We start from the raw sequence: 18,197 nt of genomic DNA, 5'->3' as shown, positions 1-18,197 counted from the left end.
AATCGGTTGATCCGTTCGAGAGTTATCGTGCGCTCCAGCCAGACAGACGGACGGACATTGCTCAATCGACTCCAAATTGTCTGAAACACATTTCGTCCAAACATACTTGGGGTCTAAAACCATTATTTCGATGAGGCACATTTTGCCCGTATGAAAGTGTATATACCCTCGTTAGCATAAATGCTGAGGGTATAAAAACCCCGTAATTGTCTCTAATCTTCTTCCAAATAAATGGAATGGCCTCACTCAAATAAATCAGACATGTTATTGAAAAAAATGTTTGTTGATATTTTCCACAAACATCTACAAACATATATCATTGGATACAAATTGTTTGCCTTTGAATTGTTATAGCAAAAATTCTATAATTGGCGCCATACCACAACAAACATTTTCAATGTTGGGCAAATTTGTGTTAGACCTAATTTCAATAAGTGTGGGTTATCGATTTCAGTTTGTTGGTCAATTTCCACCTTCTTCTTCTCTTAATTTACATTTAGTTGTTGTACCAACGCCACTGGACATGTTAATTTCTGAACATTATGTGACCTTGTTGTTATTTTTGGATGCCCATTATTTAAATATAGTTTGGGAATTTCGATTTTTTTATCAAAATCTTTAAATGATTTATTGTAAGCAGCCATGTGACAAAAAATTTAAACGAATAAGTGGGTGTCGGCTCATCTCAAAAGAATATTCAACTTTTTTGTCTTCTTCATTTTTTGGTGATGTAAAATCCGAGAAAAAAGAGTTGGAATTAAGTTACTGTTGCCATGGGGAATCTCTAAGGTATTTCTTTATTATATATTCCATTATAAAATTTAAATTAATTTGTTTTTTTGGACAAATAAATGTTTTTTTTTTTAAATTTGTAACAAGAACTTGTGGAGCAACAACATGTCGAGTTGGTGTTACAACAGTGTTTACTTGTTTTTGTTGTTTTTTTTTTCTTACTCATAGCTGGAGTAATATAATAGACCATCCTGTAGATAACAAAGATCGGTCTTGAATGGTTTTAACATGACGAAGTAACCAATTGTATTGGTCTTTCTTTCTTTATGACCCTATTCTTCCCGTGTCAAACTTGAAAATCCGTTAAAGATACCCTGGGATATGAGTAAAATATCCCATATCCACAAAATATAAATAAACAAATTTATCAATTTACTAATTTATTAATTAATTAATTATTTATTTAATTAATAAATAATAAAATTGATATCTGCAACACTCTTATCCAATAACCCTTTTGCCTTATTCTAATATCTTGATTATTTGAATTTCATAATGAACGGATTTGAATTTACCAACAACTTTGCAATAGACTTTATAAAATATTATCTAGCAACAATATTAAATTCTTATTAATCATATAATGGGCATTTCTCGGTCAAAATATGTGCAAAAAACAAAAACAAAATGCAAACAAATTCAAACGATTTGTCGAAATGTGTCTAAATTCGATTATGAAACTATAAACTTTGTCTACATTTTTATTAGAATTGTTGTGTTTTCGAACGAAAAAAAAAATGGTTTATTTCTGTTCTACAGATTTCGCCAAATAGTTTCGTTTAGAGATTGATATTTCCGATTCGATTTCGATTTGGAAATTGTCTATGCAAATCAATTCAATTTGTAGCAAATGTGATGATATTTTGATGTTGTGGTTATTGCAAATGGTAGAAGACTACCAAACCGTTTGTATCTCTTCGCTCGTAATCTCCACCTTCCTTCCACACTAATTAATTTTTTTTTTTTTGCGAATTTACATAAAGACGAATTTTTGTTGCCGATCTTTGTTTAATCTCGTGTTGCCGTTTTTTTGAGTTTTTTATGTGTAATCATAAAACGGCTTATTTGTCGTTGTTAAAATTCAAGTTCAATGTTAAACTAATTTGTATTTATAATCACATGCGAATTTTTTGGTTTTTTGTTTTCGAAGTGGGAATTGACATTTGTAATCTTCAAATCAAAATATTAAAGCATATCATCTGATAGTAATCTGCACAAAAGGTTACATGATGTATGATAGATGCCAATGAATGGTCATGGTTCTCCCTATCAGGACATATAATGATGTTTTAGGATTTCATGGCTTATGGACCGTTGAACCTCACCATTTAAGGTAATTTGTAAATATGTCGTTTTTCTTGATCGGGGGCTCGACCACCGTTGTCTCGAAAATAATTCTGCAACCCGCTGCACTCATAAGTTTAGCAACTATAGCGATTATAAAACAGTAGGCCCCGAAATTCGTCTACAAATATATAGCATTTTGCACTACGGGACATTCCTGAACATTTTCTGATAAATAGGTTCAGTAGTTTTGGAAAAATAATGTTTTGAAAAGAATGGGACTGATGACCACAGTTTTCAAGATATAACATATTTAAATATGTGGGCTTGGTCCGGTATTTTGACTCCAAATATGTACCTAATAACGGCAAACATTGAACTTTTGCTGCACATTTCAGTAGTATTGGAGTTATGACATATTAAAAAAAGGCATGATCATTTCTTTAGGCCCTAAAGAATAATTTTTTACATTTATTTGTAGGCCAAATTCCGTCACATAGTCCAAATTTCATTGAAATCGGACAAATATAGCGTGTTTCGTGCATCAAATAACTCAAATCTGCCTAAAATATATATGAGAGCTATATCCAAATCTGAACCGATTTCGATATAATTTGGCATTTATATTTCTAGGTCAAATCCCGGCAAACATTCCAAATTTTATTGAAATTGGAAATATATAGCGCGTTTTGTGCATCAAATACCTAAAATCAGCCTAGAATATATATGGGGGCTACATCCTGAATCTGAACCGATTTCTACATAATTTGGCACACTTATTTCGTGTTTCGTGCACCAAAGTCCTTAAATCGGGCGAAGATATATATGGGGACTATATCCAAATCTGAACCGATTTTTACCAAAATAAATAGCGTTCGTCCTTTGGCCAAAAAACTCTCTTCCTCAATTTTCATGCGAATCGGACAATGAATACATAGACAGACGGAGAGACATACAGACGGGCATGCGTAAATCGACTCAGAAAGTGATTCTATGTATATCCCTAAAAGGAACTATGGGTCTATCTCGTTTCCTTTTGCATGTTACAAACTAATGCACAAAGACATAATACCCCTCACCACAAGGTGATGTAGGGTATAATAAAACAAGTAAAAAGTATCAGTCGGCTTTGCCGACTGAGATATACCCTCAGCCTGTGCAAATTGAAACACTTTTGTCACAAAAAACTTATGTATTTAGGGGGTTTCAAAATTTTGGTCGTATGAACCGACAAAAAGGCTGATTACGATCAAAGTTCAAACATTTCGCGGAAAAGGTACTTAAAGGAATGGACCGACATAGACCCTTCGGGCTGTTTTCTCAAGAAGTATAGACTTGCCCCTGAAACAACTTTTACCATCGTCATTGAGGCAGCGAATATAAGTTGCTTCAACAAAAAATCAAAGTGATTCAATAGCAGGTCTTAAAGTGAACTTATCCAAAATTTTGTGTGGGAGGTACCGGATGGAGTGGACAAATATAGTCCATATTCTAACCTGATCTGTATCTGGTAGATATTATGAGAATGTGTAAAGTATGGACCAAATCGGTCACTCCCATCAAGAGTTATCGTGTGCACAATTTTTCCGAACATTTTTGAACATTTGTGGGGTAGGTACCTGAAGTAGTGGACCGATATGGCTTATCTACGAACTTAAAGTAAGTTTGGAAACAATATTACGAAGGCCAAATTTTGGCCGGAATTGGCATATCCGTTCGAGAATTATCTTGCGCTTCCAGCCATAAACATGGTGGCATAGGGTTTTTTTTTCAACTTTCAGGCTATTTTCTCAAGAAGTATGGACTTGCCCCTGAGGAAACTTGTACCTTCGTATAGGGGACAGTGAATACAAGATGTTACAACAAAAACCAAAGCGATTCGAGAGATGGTCCTAAACTGAACTTTTCCTAAATTTTGTTTGGGAGGTACTCGAAGGAGTTTACCGATTGAGTCCATACTAAAACCTCATCTATGTCTGGTAGAAATTTCATAACGTGCAAAGTATGGACCAAATCGGTTACTTCCTTCAAGAATTATCGTACGCACAAATTTTCCCAACATTTTCGAACTCTTGTGGGGGAGGTACCGGAAGGAGTAGACCGATATAATCCATCTTTGAACTTGAACAAAGTTTGGACAAAATATTACGAAAGCCAAATTTTGGACCGAATCGGCAGATCCGTTCGAAAGTTATCTTGCGCCCCAACCACTACACACGGTGTCATAGGGTTTTTTGTAACATTCAGGCTATTTTCTCAGGAAGTATGAACTTGACCCTAATGTAAGTTTCGTATAGAGGACAGTGAATACAACTTGCGTAACCAAAAATCAAAGCGATTCGAGGCCAGGTCCTAAACTGAACTTCTCCGAAATTTTGTGTGGGAGGTACCCGAAGGAGTGGACCGATTGAGTCCATATTGGAACCTCATCTAAGTTTGGTAGAAAAAACACTAACAAAATATTTCGATACCCAAAATTTGAACCGAATCGATTGATCCGTTCGAGAGTTATGGTGCGCACCAGCCAGCCAGACAGACGGACAGACAGACGGACGGACGGACGGACATTGCTAGATCTACTCAAAATTGTCTGAAACGGATATCGTACAAACATACCTGGGGTCTAAAACCATTATTTCGATGAGGCACATTTTTGGTCGAATCAAAGTGTAAATACCCTCTTTAGCCTAAAGGCTGAGGGTATAAAAAGTGGACGTGTTAAACTTTCGAAATTCAAGAAAATATGCATCCTATTTTCACCTGAGACCATACCCGGAGACACAACCACAATTGTCTCGCAAATTAATTTTCACACTGATACATTTGTAATTATTGAAAATATATCATTTTTAATATAATAGGGTATAGGGGAAGTACCCCACCCCCTCCGAAATTCAACAAAATATCCCTGCAAAATTTAAAGGAAGGGGTTCCATGCGATGCCGAGATTTCATGGCATCTTTTGCTTTGGTTCAAACGAAGTCCTGAAAAATCCGATCTTTTCATTAGCATTTGAACCAATGCCAAGGAAGTCGTGAAAGATCCGATCTTTTCATCAGCATTTGAACCCTTGAAAAGGAAGTCGTGAAAGATCCGATCTTTTCATCAGCATTTGAACCCATCCCACCGATCCAATAGAGATGAATTTTGTGTTTTTATTTATACACATTTTTTCTAAATACGCAAGAATAATTATTTACAATATGCTTGATGCTGTCGGAGACTCTAAATCACAACCAACGTTGTTAAAACTCTCGTCGTAATGATAATGTAATTGCAAAGGGTTGGTGAAAATGACATGCCAAAGCATTGGTGGAAATGACATGCGAAAGCATTGGTGAAAATGACATGTCAAAGCATTTTTGTCAATTTTATCAGAGCAGGAGTAGCTGCCATCATTAGAGTATTTAGGACCTTGCCAAAACCATGGATGTTAGGACTCGTATGTCAGATATATATTCACTGGGCAATAGCCGTAGACTATCCCCGCATTTTCACATACTATATCAGGAACCTATGACTTATCCTGATGACGTTATTTTTGTTTATAGTACTAAAATGCGTAATTTTTCAAAGTCCGATCTGGATTATCAATATTTTCCCTATATATATTCACCATAGATGTTTCATGGATTGAGCACACATAATCTTCTGAAAGATTTTATTATCAAAAAACTTCAATAAAGTATATTTTGTGACTGCAGATAACGAAAATGTGAATAAAACGATAGAATATGGTCCTAAATCATATATAAAAAGGGAAAGCTTCTGGAGATGTTTAATATTATAGCTACAAATTTCTTTTGTTCAGAGACTCATAATGCAATTTAATTTGGAACATTTCTTCTTTTGACACAACACCCAAAAAGTGAGGTATTTTAGGACATTTTGACTCAGTATGGAATAAATTTTAATTAAGAGTCTAAAAGTTTAACAAATAATTTCTACCTATAATATCGAATTTTCTAACGCCATTTTCTTATCAAAGTATTTTACTCAGATATCTAGTTTGTTCTAGGACTTACAGTGAAATTTTGTGTAGAATATTTCTTCTTTTAACACCTTTCGTCTAAAACTAAATTTCATGTTACTTTCATACATCAACTCGAAAAAAGAACAAAACAAATTTATTAAAAAAATATTTGGGTGTTTTGTTGCAAATTTGATATATATTGCAAATACATATTTCATATATTCGGCGACTTACATTGAAATTTGATGGAGATTATTTTTGTCCTTGACGCCTTCTATGTAGAATGAAGTTTTGTGGGACAAAACTTAATAAACTTAGATAAAGTACAACATTAACCCTAAAACATGATTTTACTTTTGGCAAATAACTGACGTTCAGGTACGATTTAGAATTTTGGTGTATTCGGGGACCTATAGTAAAATTTTACGACAAAGAATTTTGTAGAATATTTTAATCTGATACGATCACATTTTAAAGGAGTTTTTAAACGTTTTTGAAAAAAGGGGACAAAAAGACCCCTTTAGTGACTCGCATGAGGATTTTTTTTTTTTTTATAAAAAAATACCCCGCATTGTTGTCAGCAATGTTGCCAAAGACACTTTATACCTAAGATGCCTATTTAGGTTACTTCCCGGCGTAAACTTTCAAAACGCCGATACACGTGTCTTCTTTTTTCGCTCCTCTTTTATAGTCTGTGCGGGGTTTCTTGTAATTTAAAAAAAAGTTCGATTTTGTTATACTGTGTATTTGGACAATAACAAACCGGAAACTTCCGGCGACTTTTGTTTTATAGCAATTTTTAGGAAATTTGCCAATTCGGGAAGGAAGCTTTTTTAATGATAAATAAGATCAGATATTATTTGGAATCGATCACAGCATAACAGTTAAGAAAACCAAAATGAATAAGACCGCCCTGCAGTAATGCGTCTCCAAAGAAACTGCTAAATACAATTTTTTATTACTAAAACGTGCAAAATGGGGCGATGTTGAACTTTTATTATACCCTCCACCATAAATTATGTATGTATATTCAAATCAGATTTAAGCCATGTCGGTGCGATATTGAGGACTCATCTTCAACATACCGAAAATCGGGAGGTACCGTTCTATGGGGGCTATATAAAGACGTGGATCTATACTGACAAATTGCAAGTGAAAAGTTGTATAACCCCAACCAAGACTAAATACAAAATGTCAGCCATTTCGGTTGGATAATGCGGCAAAAATCATCAAAATTACCAAAATCATCAAAATTACACCAAACAAGTAAAAAAGTATCAATCGGCTTTGCCGACAGAGATATACCCTATGTGAATTGAAACTTTCATCTACGGACAGATCGAATGTATTTAGGGCCATTTCAGAATTTTGTGGCCCATTTGAACTTACAGACAAAATGAGGATTAGGATTAAAGTGTTGCGGAGGAGGTACTTGAAGGAATGAACCGACACAGTCCATTATGAAAGTGGATCTTATTTTGGGAGTCATATCTTTTCGATAGATACCGCACCCACTAGTAATTTCAGTGGCTCATCGTATAACATTTGCTTGTCCACGGAAAACATAATATCGCTGTAAACAGGACCACATCGGTATGTATTTCCAAAGGATCTTCGAACATACCCTAAACTGCACTTAAACAAAAATGTTAACGTTTTGCGGGAGAGGTACCTTAAAGAGAGGACCAATATGGACCATTTTAAAAGTTAAACTAAATTTGGACAAAATATTAGAATGTTCACGAAAGTGTATCATGCATACCATTTTAGTGACTTTTTTTAAATTTTGGGGGGAAGTACTGGAAGTTGTGGACCGGTAAGTTTGGACAAAAATTACGGAGGCCAAATTTCGGACCAACGTTTGGGCTATTTTCTCAGAAAGTATTTAATTGCCCCTAAAAAAACTTGTACCATCGTAAAGGGGTCAGTGAATGCAAGTTGTTTCAACAAAAATCAAAGTGATTCGAGAGCAGGTCTTAAAGTGAACTTATCCGAAACTTTGTGTGAGAGGTACCCGAAGAAGTGGACAAATATAGTCCATATTCGAACCTGATATATATCTGGTGGATATATAATGATGTGTAGAGTATGGACCAAATTGATCACCCCATCAAGAGTTATCGTGCGCACATATTTTCCGAACATTTTTGAAATGTTGTGGGGAGCGATATGGCTTATCTTCGAACTTAAACTAAGTTTGGAGAAAATTTGACAATGCTAAATTTTGGACCGAATGGGTAGATCCGTTCGAGATTTGTCTTGCGTTCCAACCACTACAGACGATATCATACGGGGTTTTTGCGCCATTCAGGCTGTTTTTTAGGATGTATGGACTTGCCTCTGAAGAAACTTGGATACTTTTTTCAAGAGTTATCGTGCACACAAATTATCCGAACATTTTTGAACTTTTGTGGGGGAGGTACCGGAAGGAGTGGACCGATATAACCCATCTTCGAACTTAAACTAAGTTTGGACAAAATATTACGAAAGCCAAATTTTGGGCCGAATCGGTTCATCCGTTCGAGACGGACACTAGTCTACGAAAAACATAATATTGCTGTAAACAGGGCCACTAGGAAAATCTTCCGAAAACCTTCCGAAGGATCCTCGAACCACATGCTAGATCTGCATTTTGTCCCAATGTGCGTCGTTCTTACTTGTTGAATTAATTATTTTCTTTATTCTTGTCACAATATGCGTCGGTTAAGGTGACCACATAAAAACAAACATCTTGCCTCCTTTTTTCAGACTCAGTATAATTTAAAATATGTTTAGTTTATTTGCAAAAATATTCCAAATTAATTCACTTAAGTAACAAAGGGTCGCAGGTGCTAATGTAGACAAATTGTGCTGTATTTTCTTTTATGTACTATATTCCGCTTGAAACGAAAACTGCCTAAGAAACATACTAGAGAAATAGCAACCATACTTGTCTCTTCTTCTTGGTCCACTATTGAGAGAGATATGTATCTCTCTATTGGTTTCTCATTTAATCTTGTGTGAATATTCGCAAACCAAAAGACTTAAGAAACAAACGTTAAATGTTATACAAATTAGGAATCAAAAGACTTAAGAAACAAACCTAAAAAGTGTCTCCAAGTCTCGGCAACAATGTAACAAAAATTATGAATATTCAAATATTTATTTTTATTACTTTGCCAAAATTTATAGGAAATATTAAAAACTAATATTTGGACTAATTTTAGACACAACTGATTCACTTTCAATTTCCATAGAAAAAAAATCTAAAACAAAACTAAAATTCTTAAAAACGTTTAAAAATAAACTTTGCCAAATCCAAAAAAACATCAGCTAATCTTCTTGTGTGGTAGTGGCGGGCGGTCTTCTTTTATTTTGTGTTTCTTCTGCTCAGCATCGAAAACGAAATTGAAAAATTTACATAAATTATGGGTCAACTTAATCAAATGGCAAATTCCCAAAAACACGACGACAAAACTGGCTGACTGCTGCATGGACAACCACCACTCAAACCTTAAAATCAGAATCAATTCAATAATCTGTAACAACAATAGCAACAATGTCAACAACAGCAATAATAATAATGATATTTGGTGACACAAACAAAAAGCAAAGGCGTAAAATTGTCTTCGCCTTAACAGCAACAACAGCAGCAGCAACAATACAACAACTACCAAGAGTAGGCTTAAAATTCATTTAGGAATATTTACCTTTTGTCACTCGTCGTTTCGTTTTGGTGTTGAGGGGGGGAAATTTGCATATTTTTTAGTTGGTGTTGTTTATCAATTTAGTCTATGGCGACGGTGGCGACAAGTTCACGAGGAGGAGAACTACATTGAAAATCACTTTTTTATGATATTTTTGTATAAAAGTTGAATGATCTTTGGGAATTAGCATCCAGTGAAGAGTAACAGTTCAACAGATAAACAAGTCTCAAGAAGACAAAAGAACTACAAAGCAAAAAATCGAAAAAACGAACCTAAAAAAGTGCAAAAAAAACAAATCCTTTACAAAATGCGTGCCTTTGTTGTGTTATCCGCTCTATTAGCCGTTTGCTGTGCTGCCCCATATAGTTATGTGCAACCAACAAACATTGGATTACCTCCTACCGCCACCGGTGGTCATCGTGGTGGTGACAAATATTTGCCACCTGCCCCCAAACCTCTCGATCCCATTGTACGTAAGCAATTCTATGTGATCTCTGCTCCTGAGGATAATGAAAATCAAGGCAAGACCAAACATTTGGTATTGGGCCGCCCACAAAAGAACTATCGTGTCGTTTTCATTAAGGCTCCCAGCTCTGGTAATGGCAATATTAAATATTCTGCTGAATTTGCTCCACAAGAAGAGAAGACTGTCATCTATGTTTTGAACAAGAAAGAAAATGAATTGGATGCCAGCGATATTGCCACACCAGCACCAACTGCTGCCAGCAAACCTGAAGTCTTCTTCATTAAATACAAGACCGATGATGAGGCTCAACAGGCACAAAAGGAAATTAAAGGTAAATTTACATAAACGAATAAAAATGTACATGAATTCGAAATAACATAACTTTTTTCCGATTCCAGAACAATACGACAAATTGGGTGGCACCAACGAAGTTGCCGATGAAACCACTGCCCCCATCACCTCCGTCATTGGTTCTTTGGATAGCCTTAACCCTGATGGCAGCTACAACTACCGCAAAACCAATGGAAATGTTGTTCCCTCGGTCCCCTCGGTCCCCACGGTGCAAACACCAAACACCCAATATTTGCCTGCTTTGTTGCAACATTAATTTGTTGTTGTAAATAGTTAATGTTTAGAGAAATTGTTGTTTAGTTGTAAGTTTAAACGAATTCCAACAAAATTGTTGTCATATTTCATTGTCAATATTTTCATAGGAATAAATAAATAAATTCGTTTCTTAGTCAAATGTAATCAAAATGAGTATTAAATAGTGTAAGCCACAGCAATGGCAAAGATGACCAGCAAGCCCACAAAAGGTCGCTCGGTTTAACCCGGCCCTTCGGGTGGCCTACTGTAAAGTCGATGCCCCTTTGGGTGCTGGAAAACACATGTCCGATTACGTCATCGAATATAGAGTAGATAGCCCTTTGGGTCTACTGCAGAGTACATGGCCCTTTGGGTCGTCTACTGTAGAGTAGCTGACCCTTTGTTTGGTCTACTCTAGAGTAGATGGCCCTTTGGGTCGTCTACTGTAGAGTAGATGGCCCTTTGGGTCGTCTACTGTAGAATAGATGGCCCATTGGGTCGTCTACTGCAGAGTAGAGGGCCCTTTGGGTCGTCTACTGTAGTCTATCGTCTACTGTGGTTTATATGGCCCTTTGGATCGTCTTCTGTATAGTAGATGGCCCTTTGGGTCGTCTACTATAGAGTATATAGCCCTTTGGGTCGTCTACTGTAGAGTAGATGGCCCTGTGGGTCGTCTACTGTAGAGTAGATGGTCCTGTTTGTAGTCTACTGTAGAATAGATGGCCCCTTGGGTCGTCTACTGTAGAGTAGATGGCCCTTTGGGTCGTCTACTGTAGAATAGATGGCCCATTGGGTCGTCTACTGCAGAGTAGCGGGCCCTTTGGGTCGTCTACTGTAGTCTATCGTCTACTGTGGTTATATGGCCCTTTGGATCGTCTTCTGTATAGTAGATGGCCCTTTGGGTCGTCTACTATAGAGTATATAGCCCTTTGGGTCGTCTACTGTAGAGTAGATGGCCCTGTTTGTCGTCTACTGTAGAATAGATGGCCCCTTGGGTCGTCTACTGTAGAGTAGATGGCCCTTTGGGTCGTCTACTGTAGAGTATATGGCCTTTTGGGTCGTCTACTGTAGAGTAGATGGCCCTTTGGGTCGTCTACTGTAGAGTAGATGGCACCTTGGGTCATATACTGTAGAGTAGATGGCCCTTTGGGTCGTCTACTGTAGAGTAGATGGCACCTTGGGTCATATACTGTAGAGTAGACGGCCCTTTGGGTCGTCTACTGTAGAGTAGATGTCCCTTTGGGTCGTCTACTGTAGAGTAGATGGCCCTTTGGGTCGTCTACTGTAGAGTAGATAACCCTTTGGGTCGTCTACTGTAGAGTATATGTCCCTTTAGGTCGTCTACTGTCGAGTAGATGGCCCTATGGGTCGTCTACTGTAGAGTAGATGGCCCTTTGGGTCGTCTACTGTAGAGTAGATAACCCTTTGGGTCGTCTACTGTAGAGTATATGGCCCTTTAGGTCGTCTACTGTTGTGTAGATGGCTCTTTGGATCGTCTACTGTAGAGTAGATGGCCCTTTGGGTCGTCTACTGTAGAGTAGATTGCCCTTTGGGTCGTCTACTGTAGAGTAGATGGCCCTTTGGGTCGTCTACTGTAGAGTAGATGGCCCTTTGGGTGGTCTACTGCAGAGTAGATGGCCCTTTGGGTCGTCTACTGTAGAGTAGATGGCCCTTTGGGTCGTCCACTGTAGAATAGATTGCCTTTTGGGTCGTCTACTGTAGAATAGATGGCCCTTTGGGTCGTCTACTGTAGAGTAGATGGCCCTTTGGGTCGTCTACTGTAGAATAGATTGCCTTTTGAGTCGTCTACTGTAGAGTAGATATCCCTTTGGGTCCTCTACTGTAGAGTATATGGCCCTTTAGGTGGTCTACTGTAGTGTAGATGGCTCTTTGGGTCGTCTACTGTAGAGTAGATGGTCATTTGGGTCGTCTACTGTAGAGTATATGGTTCGTTGGGTCGTCTACTATAGAGTAGATTGCCCTTTGGGTTGTCTACTGTAGAGTAGATGGCCCTTGGGGTCGTCTACTGTAGAGTAGATGGCCCTTTGTGTCGTCTAATGTAGGGTAGATGGCCCTTTTGGGTCGTCTACTGTAGAGTAGATGGCCCTTTGGGTCGTCTACTGCAGAGTAGATGGCCCTTTGGGTCGTCAACTGTAGAGTAAATGGCCCTTTGGGTCGTCAACTGTAGAGTAAATGGCCCTTTGGGTCGTCTACTCTAAAGTATATGGCCCTTTGGGTTGTCTACTGTAGAGTAGATGGCCCTTAGGGTCGTCTACTCTAGAGTAGATGGCCCCTTGGGTCGTCTACTGTAGAGTAGATGGCCCTTTGGGTCGTCTACTGTAGAGTAGATGGCCCTTTGGGTCGTCTACTGTAGAGTAGATGGCCCTTTGGGTCGTCTACTGTAGAGTAGATGGCCCTTTGGGTCGTCTACTGTAGAGTAGATGGCCCTTTGGGTCGTTTACTGTAGAGTAGATGGCCCTTTTGGTCGTTTACTGTACAGTAGATGGCCCTTTGGATCGCTTATTGTAGAGTAGATGGCCCTTTGGGTCGTCTACTGTAGAGTAGATGGCCCTCTGGTTCGTCTACTTTAGAGTAGATGGCCCTTTGGGTCGTTTACTGTAGGGTCGTCTACGGTAGAGTAGATGGCCCTTTGGGTCGTCTACTGTAGAATAGATGGCCCTTTGGGTCGTGTTGTTCTTCAGTTGTCACTATGATAGTCCTTGCAAATATATCGATAGAAATGTCATATTTACAGCTTCTGTTAATGTTAAGTATACCCTTATTAAGGGTTATCCCCCAAACAATTTTATTAAAAATCTCATTCGTAGTGTACTATTTTTTTATTTTTGGTAATTATTAATTTGTATTTCCAATATTCACGTTCAATATTCACTTTTAAAATAAAATTGACATTTGCTTTCAAATACTCACATACAATATATTTTTTTCAATATTTATTTTCATCGAATACTGATCCTTTGTCTTTTGTTTTTTATCATTTCAGGTAAGAGTGCACTTCTTTCGTATTTTGTTAAACATATCCAAATGGAGGGTAAGAAATGTTGACATTACTTTACTATCAATTCTTAAGCTTTATTTTGTTTCGAGTCAACTCTCTAATAAACACCGGTGGGTTCTGAAAATTGAATGAAATCAAATTGGTCCATAAAGTAAAACTATAAAAATAAACCTGAAGTAGGATGGTATCATTATATGGGGGCTTTACTAAAATTTTTGTTGGAGAAAGTTTTTTTTTTACCACAGGTCAGTAAATTTGGCTAAAAACTTCAAAAATAACTAAAATTGGGCGGTACTGCAATAGAAAAACATTATCTTCTAATCATTTGCCGGATCTTAGTCAAAGGAGCCATGTTTGATTTTGTGACTAGAGAAGAAACATCATATATGTAGATTAAACTGCTGTATATCCAACGAAATAAAAAACACTATATTGAAGTTGCCTTATTAATAATGGTGCCTACTTTTAGGCTGGTAGGGTAATTAACCCTCAAACATTACTTTGTGTGTAATAATTAGTTTTAGTGAAGAATAACGAAAAAACAACGTAATATAATAAAACTGGATATAATCGGGTATGTTCTGAGACACACTAGGGTGTACTCTTCATTTTAAATACCCTAATGAATCTTAGTCCCATGAAATTCGAAAAAATTCGGAGTAAATGGGGTGAACAAAATGCTTGAGGCGTGAAGTGAGAGGGAAGTGTGTCTCAGAACATACCCGATTATGAAAGAGGAGCGAAACAAATGTGTTTGGGAAATGTTCGCCAGCACATATTTCTGTTTTTAAAAAACAATGAAATATATTTCCGTTCACCGAAAAACTACCTTTTCCCAATACATAAGAGTTCGTTGTTTAATTCTTTTTGGTACAATGCTCACTATAAAAATTGTTCACATCAAGAAAAGACATAAGGCCTGCTCTCGAATCACTTTGGTTTTTGTTGAAGCAGTTAGTATTCGCTGCCTAAATTACGACAGTAAAAGTTTTTTCAGGGGTAAGTCCATACTCCTTACGAAAACAACCCGAAAGTTGTAAAAACCCCTATGGCACTATATGTAGTGACTGGAGTGCTCGAACCGAATACAGCGTTCGTCCACACTTTGGATATTATAATATTTCTTCGAATAGTAGATGAAATTCCAAGGTTGTGCTTATAGGTCCACTACATCCGATACCTCCCCCACAAAAGTTCGAAAATATTCGCTAAAATGGTATGCGCGATTTCTCATCGGCGTAACAACCGATTTGGTCCAAACTTTGGATCTCTAAATATTTTCGAAACTTAGTTTAATGTTCAACATTTTTGTGTGGTTCGAGGATCCTTTGAACATTTTACCGAAGGTTTTCCTAGTGGCCCTGTTTACAGCGATATTATGTTTTTCGTAGGCGTAAATTTTTGAGCTTTTATCCTATCTATACATTTCTTTTCATACGCCCAAAATTTTGAAAACCCCCCCTGAATACATGTTTTTTTTTTTTGAAAAAAAGTATTTCAATCCACACAGGCTGAAGGTATATGGTAATATTCAAAAAAGTTGTTAATCTTTGAAGTTGGGCTTTACCATTTATTAAATCGTGGAAGCTATGTTGGTGGAAATACAAAAAAAAAAAATGTGTTGAAGTAAACAAGTTTTTTTGTGTTCTTTAATAACCCGTTGTGTTCTTTGGCCGTTGAAATGTATTTCTTCATGACAAACGCTATTTTGCGCTGCCTTTGAAGTTATGAGTTTGGCTTTGAACGCTAACACGCCGTGACAACATTTTTGATATATTTTCAAGGACGTGGGTTCAAATCACAGCCTGGCTCAGTCTGAAATTTTGCCTGTTAGGGCGAAGATAATTTTTCATGATTTTTATTAATTTTCTCGTTTAGAGTTAAGCTTGATGATCGGATTTTTTTTTTATAAGTGAAAAAGGAACGCCAAGGACTCGAACTCACACAGTCACCAAATTACGTTCCCTGGTTTCGCTGTTAGTTAAGCAGCTCTTCAGACGTATCGACTGTCGAATGCAAATGTGTTTTCCCAGCAAACCAAATGTCGGATGTCCGACATGTCTGAACAATTTCGGAAGCAACGTCGTTCAGATTTCGTTCCGATTTCTAAACGATTTTCGGTGCGGAAATAGTTCAGATTTTGTACAGATTTCGTTCCGATTTCGGAACGAATGTCGGAAAGAAATTTCCTTTCCGAATTTCCCAAGGATTTTCTTCAGATTTCGTTACGAAATCGGATCGAAATCGGTACGATGTCGCTCCGACATTTCGTTCCGAAATTATGTCAACCACTTCATACAACTTTCGTTAAGATGTCGTTACGATTTCGTTTCAGACATCGGACATATCGTCCGAATTTTGTTCCGATTTCGTTAAGATGTCGGTACGATTGGTTTGCTGGGTTTATACATTAACGGATATTTGGCCGTTGAAATGTATTTCTTCATGAAAAACGCTATTTTGCGCTGCCTTTGAAGTTATGAGTTTGGCTTTGAACGCTAACACGCCGTGACAAATTTCACGGATATGCCCGCAAATGTGAATTTAAACACTTTTTTTCTAAAAAACGTATGTAACTTATGTACCCCCTAAGTGTTTTCAAAATTTTGGGCGTATGAACGCCAAAAATATGGCCCACTTTTAAACATACACTAGGTTTGGACAAAATATTTTGAGATCCAAAGTTTGGATCAAACCGGTTGCTCCGAATATCGCGAATATTTTCGAACTTTTGTGGGAAAAATAATGGAAGAAGTGCACTTATAAGCACCACCTTCGAATTTCAGCTAATTTTCGAAGAAATATTAGAATATGCAATGTGTGGACCAATGCTGTATTCGATTCGAGAGTTTTCGTGAGCACCAGCCACTACACATGCTAGCCGTGCGGGTTTTTTACAACTTTCGGATCATTTTCTCAAGGGGTATGGATTTGTCACTCAAAAATTTGTACCATCGTAATAGGTGCTTTGAGCGCAACATGTTAAAAACAAATCAAAACGATTCGAGAGAAGGGGCTAAACTGCACTTTTCCGAAATTTTGTGTGGCAAATATCCGAAGGAGTTGATATATATTGTCCATATTCTAACCGGATCTATGTCTCGTAGAAATATTACGATGTCCAAAGTTTGTATCAAATCGGTCACTGCCTTAGAGAGTTATCATGCACACCGAAGGAGTGTCCCGATGTGGCCAATCTTAGAACTTGTTTTAGTTTTCATCGTGCGCTTCTTACACTACACACGCTGCTAAAGCGGGTTTTTACAGCTTTCGCGCCATTTTCTGAGGAAGTATGGACTTGCCCCTGATGAAACTTATACCGTCGTATGGGGGGCAGTAAATGCAAGTTATTACAACAAAAATCAAAGCGGTTCGAGAGCAGGTCCTAAACTGAACTTTTCCGAAATTTTGTGTGGGAGGTACCCGAAGCAGTGGAGCGATACCTTATCTATGTCTGGTAGAAATTTAAGGAGGTGCAAAGCATGGACATTGTTTTAGCTTATTTTTGAGATGACATGTCTGCAGTTGAATCCAATGAGAATTATTTGCGTAGAGCACTTCGTCCTTCTAACTCGTTTCCTTCAATGTCCTTTTCGTCCTTTATTTTAAGAACCGCTATAAAAGTACCACAAGATGACGTTTTTTAGCTTCGAAATGTTCTGCAAAAATGTCGCTCAAAAAATCTTAGGTACGGCTCTCATTGACAACTAATCGATTTTTTAGGTCCCTTCAGACCTTTTAAAACATCGATGATGACTAGCAGAGTTTATTAAAAGCGTGTCAATTTGCTATATAAGTTTCCTCTGTTCAAATTCAACAAACTTTTTTACCATCTGTCAAGGAAATGTTCAACCTAATGTTCCTCTGGGGACATGCAAAATAGCCCTCAGTAATATTGGCAACATTCCCTGAGTATTTCAGCCATATAAAACATCTCTACAGGCGGTCCCATATCATTGAACTAATATGAATCGGGGTGCACTCACTGATATGAGAGAAGTCTCCCTTGTCCCTTCTGGGATGTTTGTGAAACAATTATTACATATTTTATTATACAAATCTTAAATGCGCCATAACACACTTTGCAGGAAGTGTTATAGAAACGTTTAATGCATTGTGACGATTGTGGCTCTATTATTTCGCACACCAGTGTATGAGTTTTTATATATACATTTCCAAAGGATCTTCGAACAAACCTTAAACTGCACTTATACACAAATGTTGTACACTAAGGTACCTCCATTTTAGAAGTTGAACTAAATTTTGACAAAATAATAGGAGATCCGAAGTTTGGGCCAAATTCGTTCAAGATATATCGTGCATACCATTTAGTGAATTTTTTTAAATAGTCGGGGAAGTACAGGATGTTGTTGACTGGGATTGCCTATCTTG

General features: G+C 37.3%; 2 protein-coding genes across 5 annotated transcripts in view; both read left to right on the top strand.

Annotated features, from left to right (window-relative positions):
- goe (endothelin converting enzyme 1) overlaps positions 1 to 18,197 on the top strand; it is a 309,104-nt gene that overhangs the window by 203,030 nt on the left and 87,877 nt on the right. The window lies entirely within an intron of this gene.
- Positions 10,043 to 10,808, top strand: LOC141396782 (uncharacterized). The gene is made up of 2 exons (XM_073972425.1): positions 10,043 to 10,532; positions 10,600 to 10,808. The coding sequence occupies exons 1-2, from the start codon at positions 10,043 to 10,045 to the stop codon at positions 10,806 to 10,808; spliced, it is 699 nt and encodes a 232-aa protein (XP_073828526.1).

Source organism: Musca autumnalis, unplaced genomic scaffold, assembly GCF_047663935.1.
Source record: "Musca autumnalis isolate F117 unplaced genomic scaffold, ASM4766393v1 scaffold_3, whole genome shotgun sequence".
NCBI classification, from domain to species: domain Eukaryota; kingdom Metazoa; phylum Arthropoda; class Insecta; order Diptera; family Muscidae; genus Musca; species Musca autumnalis.
This window is presented reverse-complemented; position numbering and strand designations above follow the sequence as displayed.

What these genes read in the sequence shown, in the direction of transcription:
- LOC141396782 (XM_073972425.1), top strand. Translation starts at nt 10,043, where the DNA reads ATGCGTGCCTTTGTTGTGTTATCCGCTCTATTAGCCGTTTGCTGTGCT. An exon ending in GGCACAAAAGGAAATTAAAG is followed by an intron (nt 10,533 to 10,599) that starts GTAAATTTACAT and finishes TTCCGATTCCAG; the next exon opens with AACAATACGACAAATTGGGT.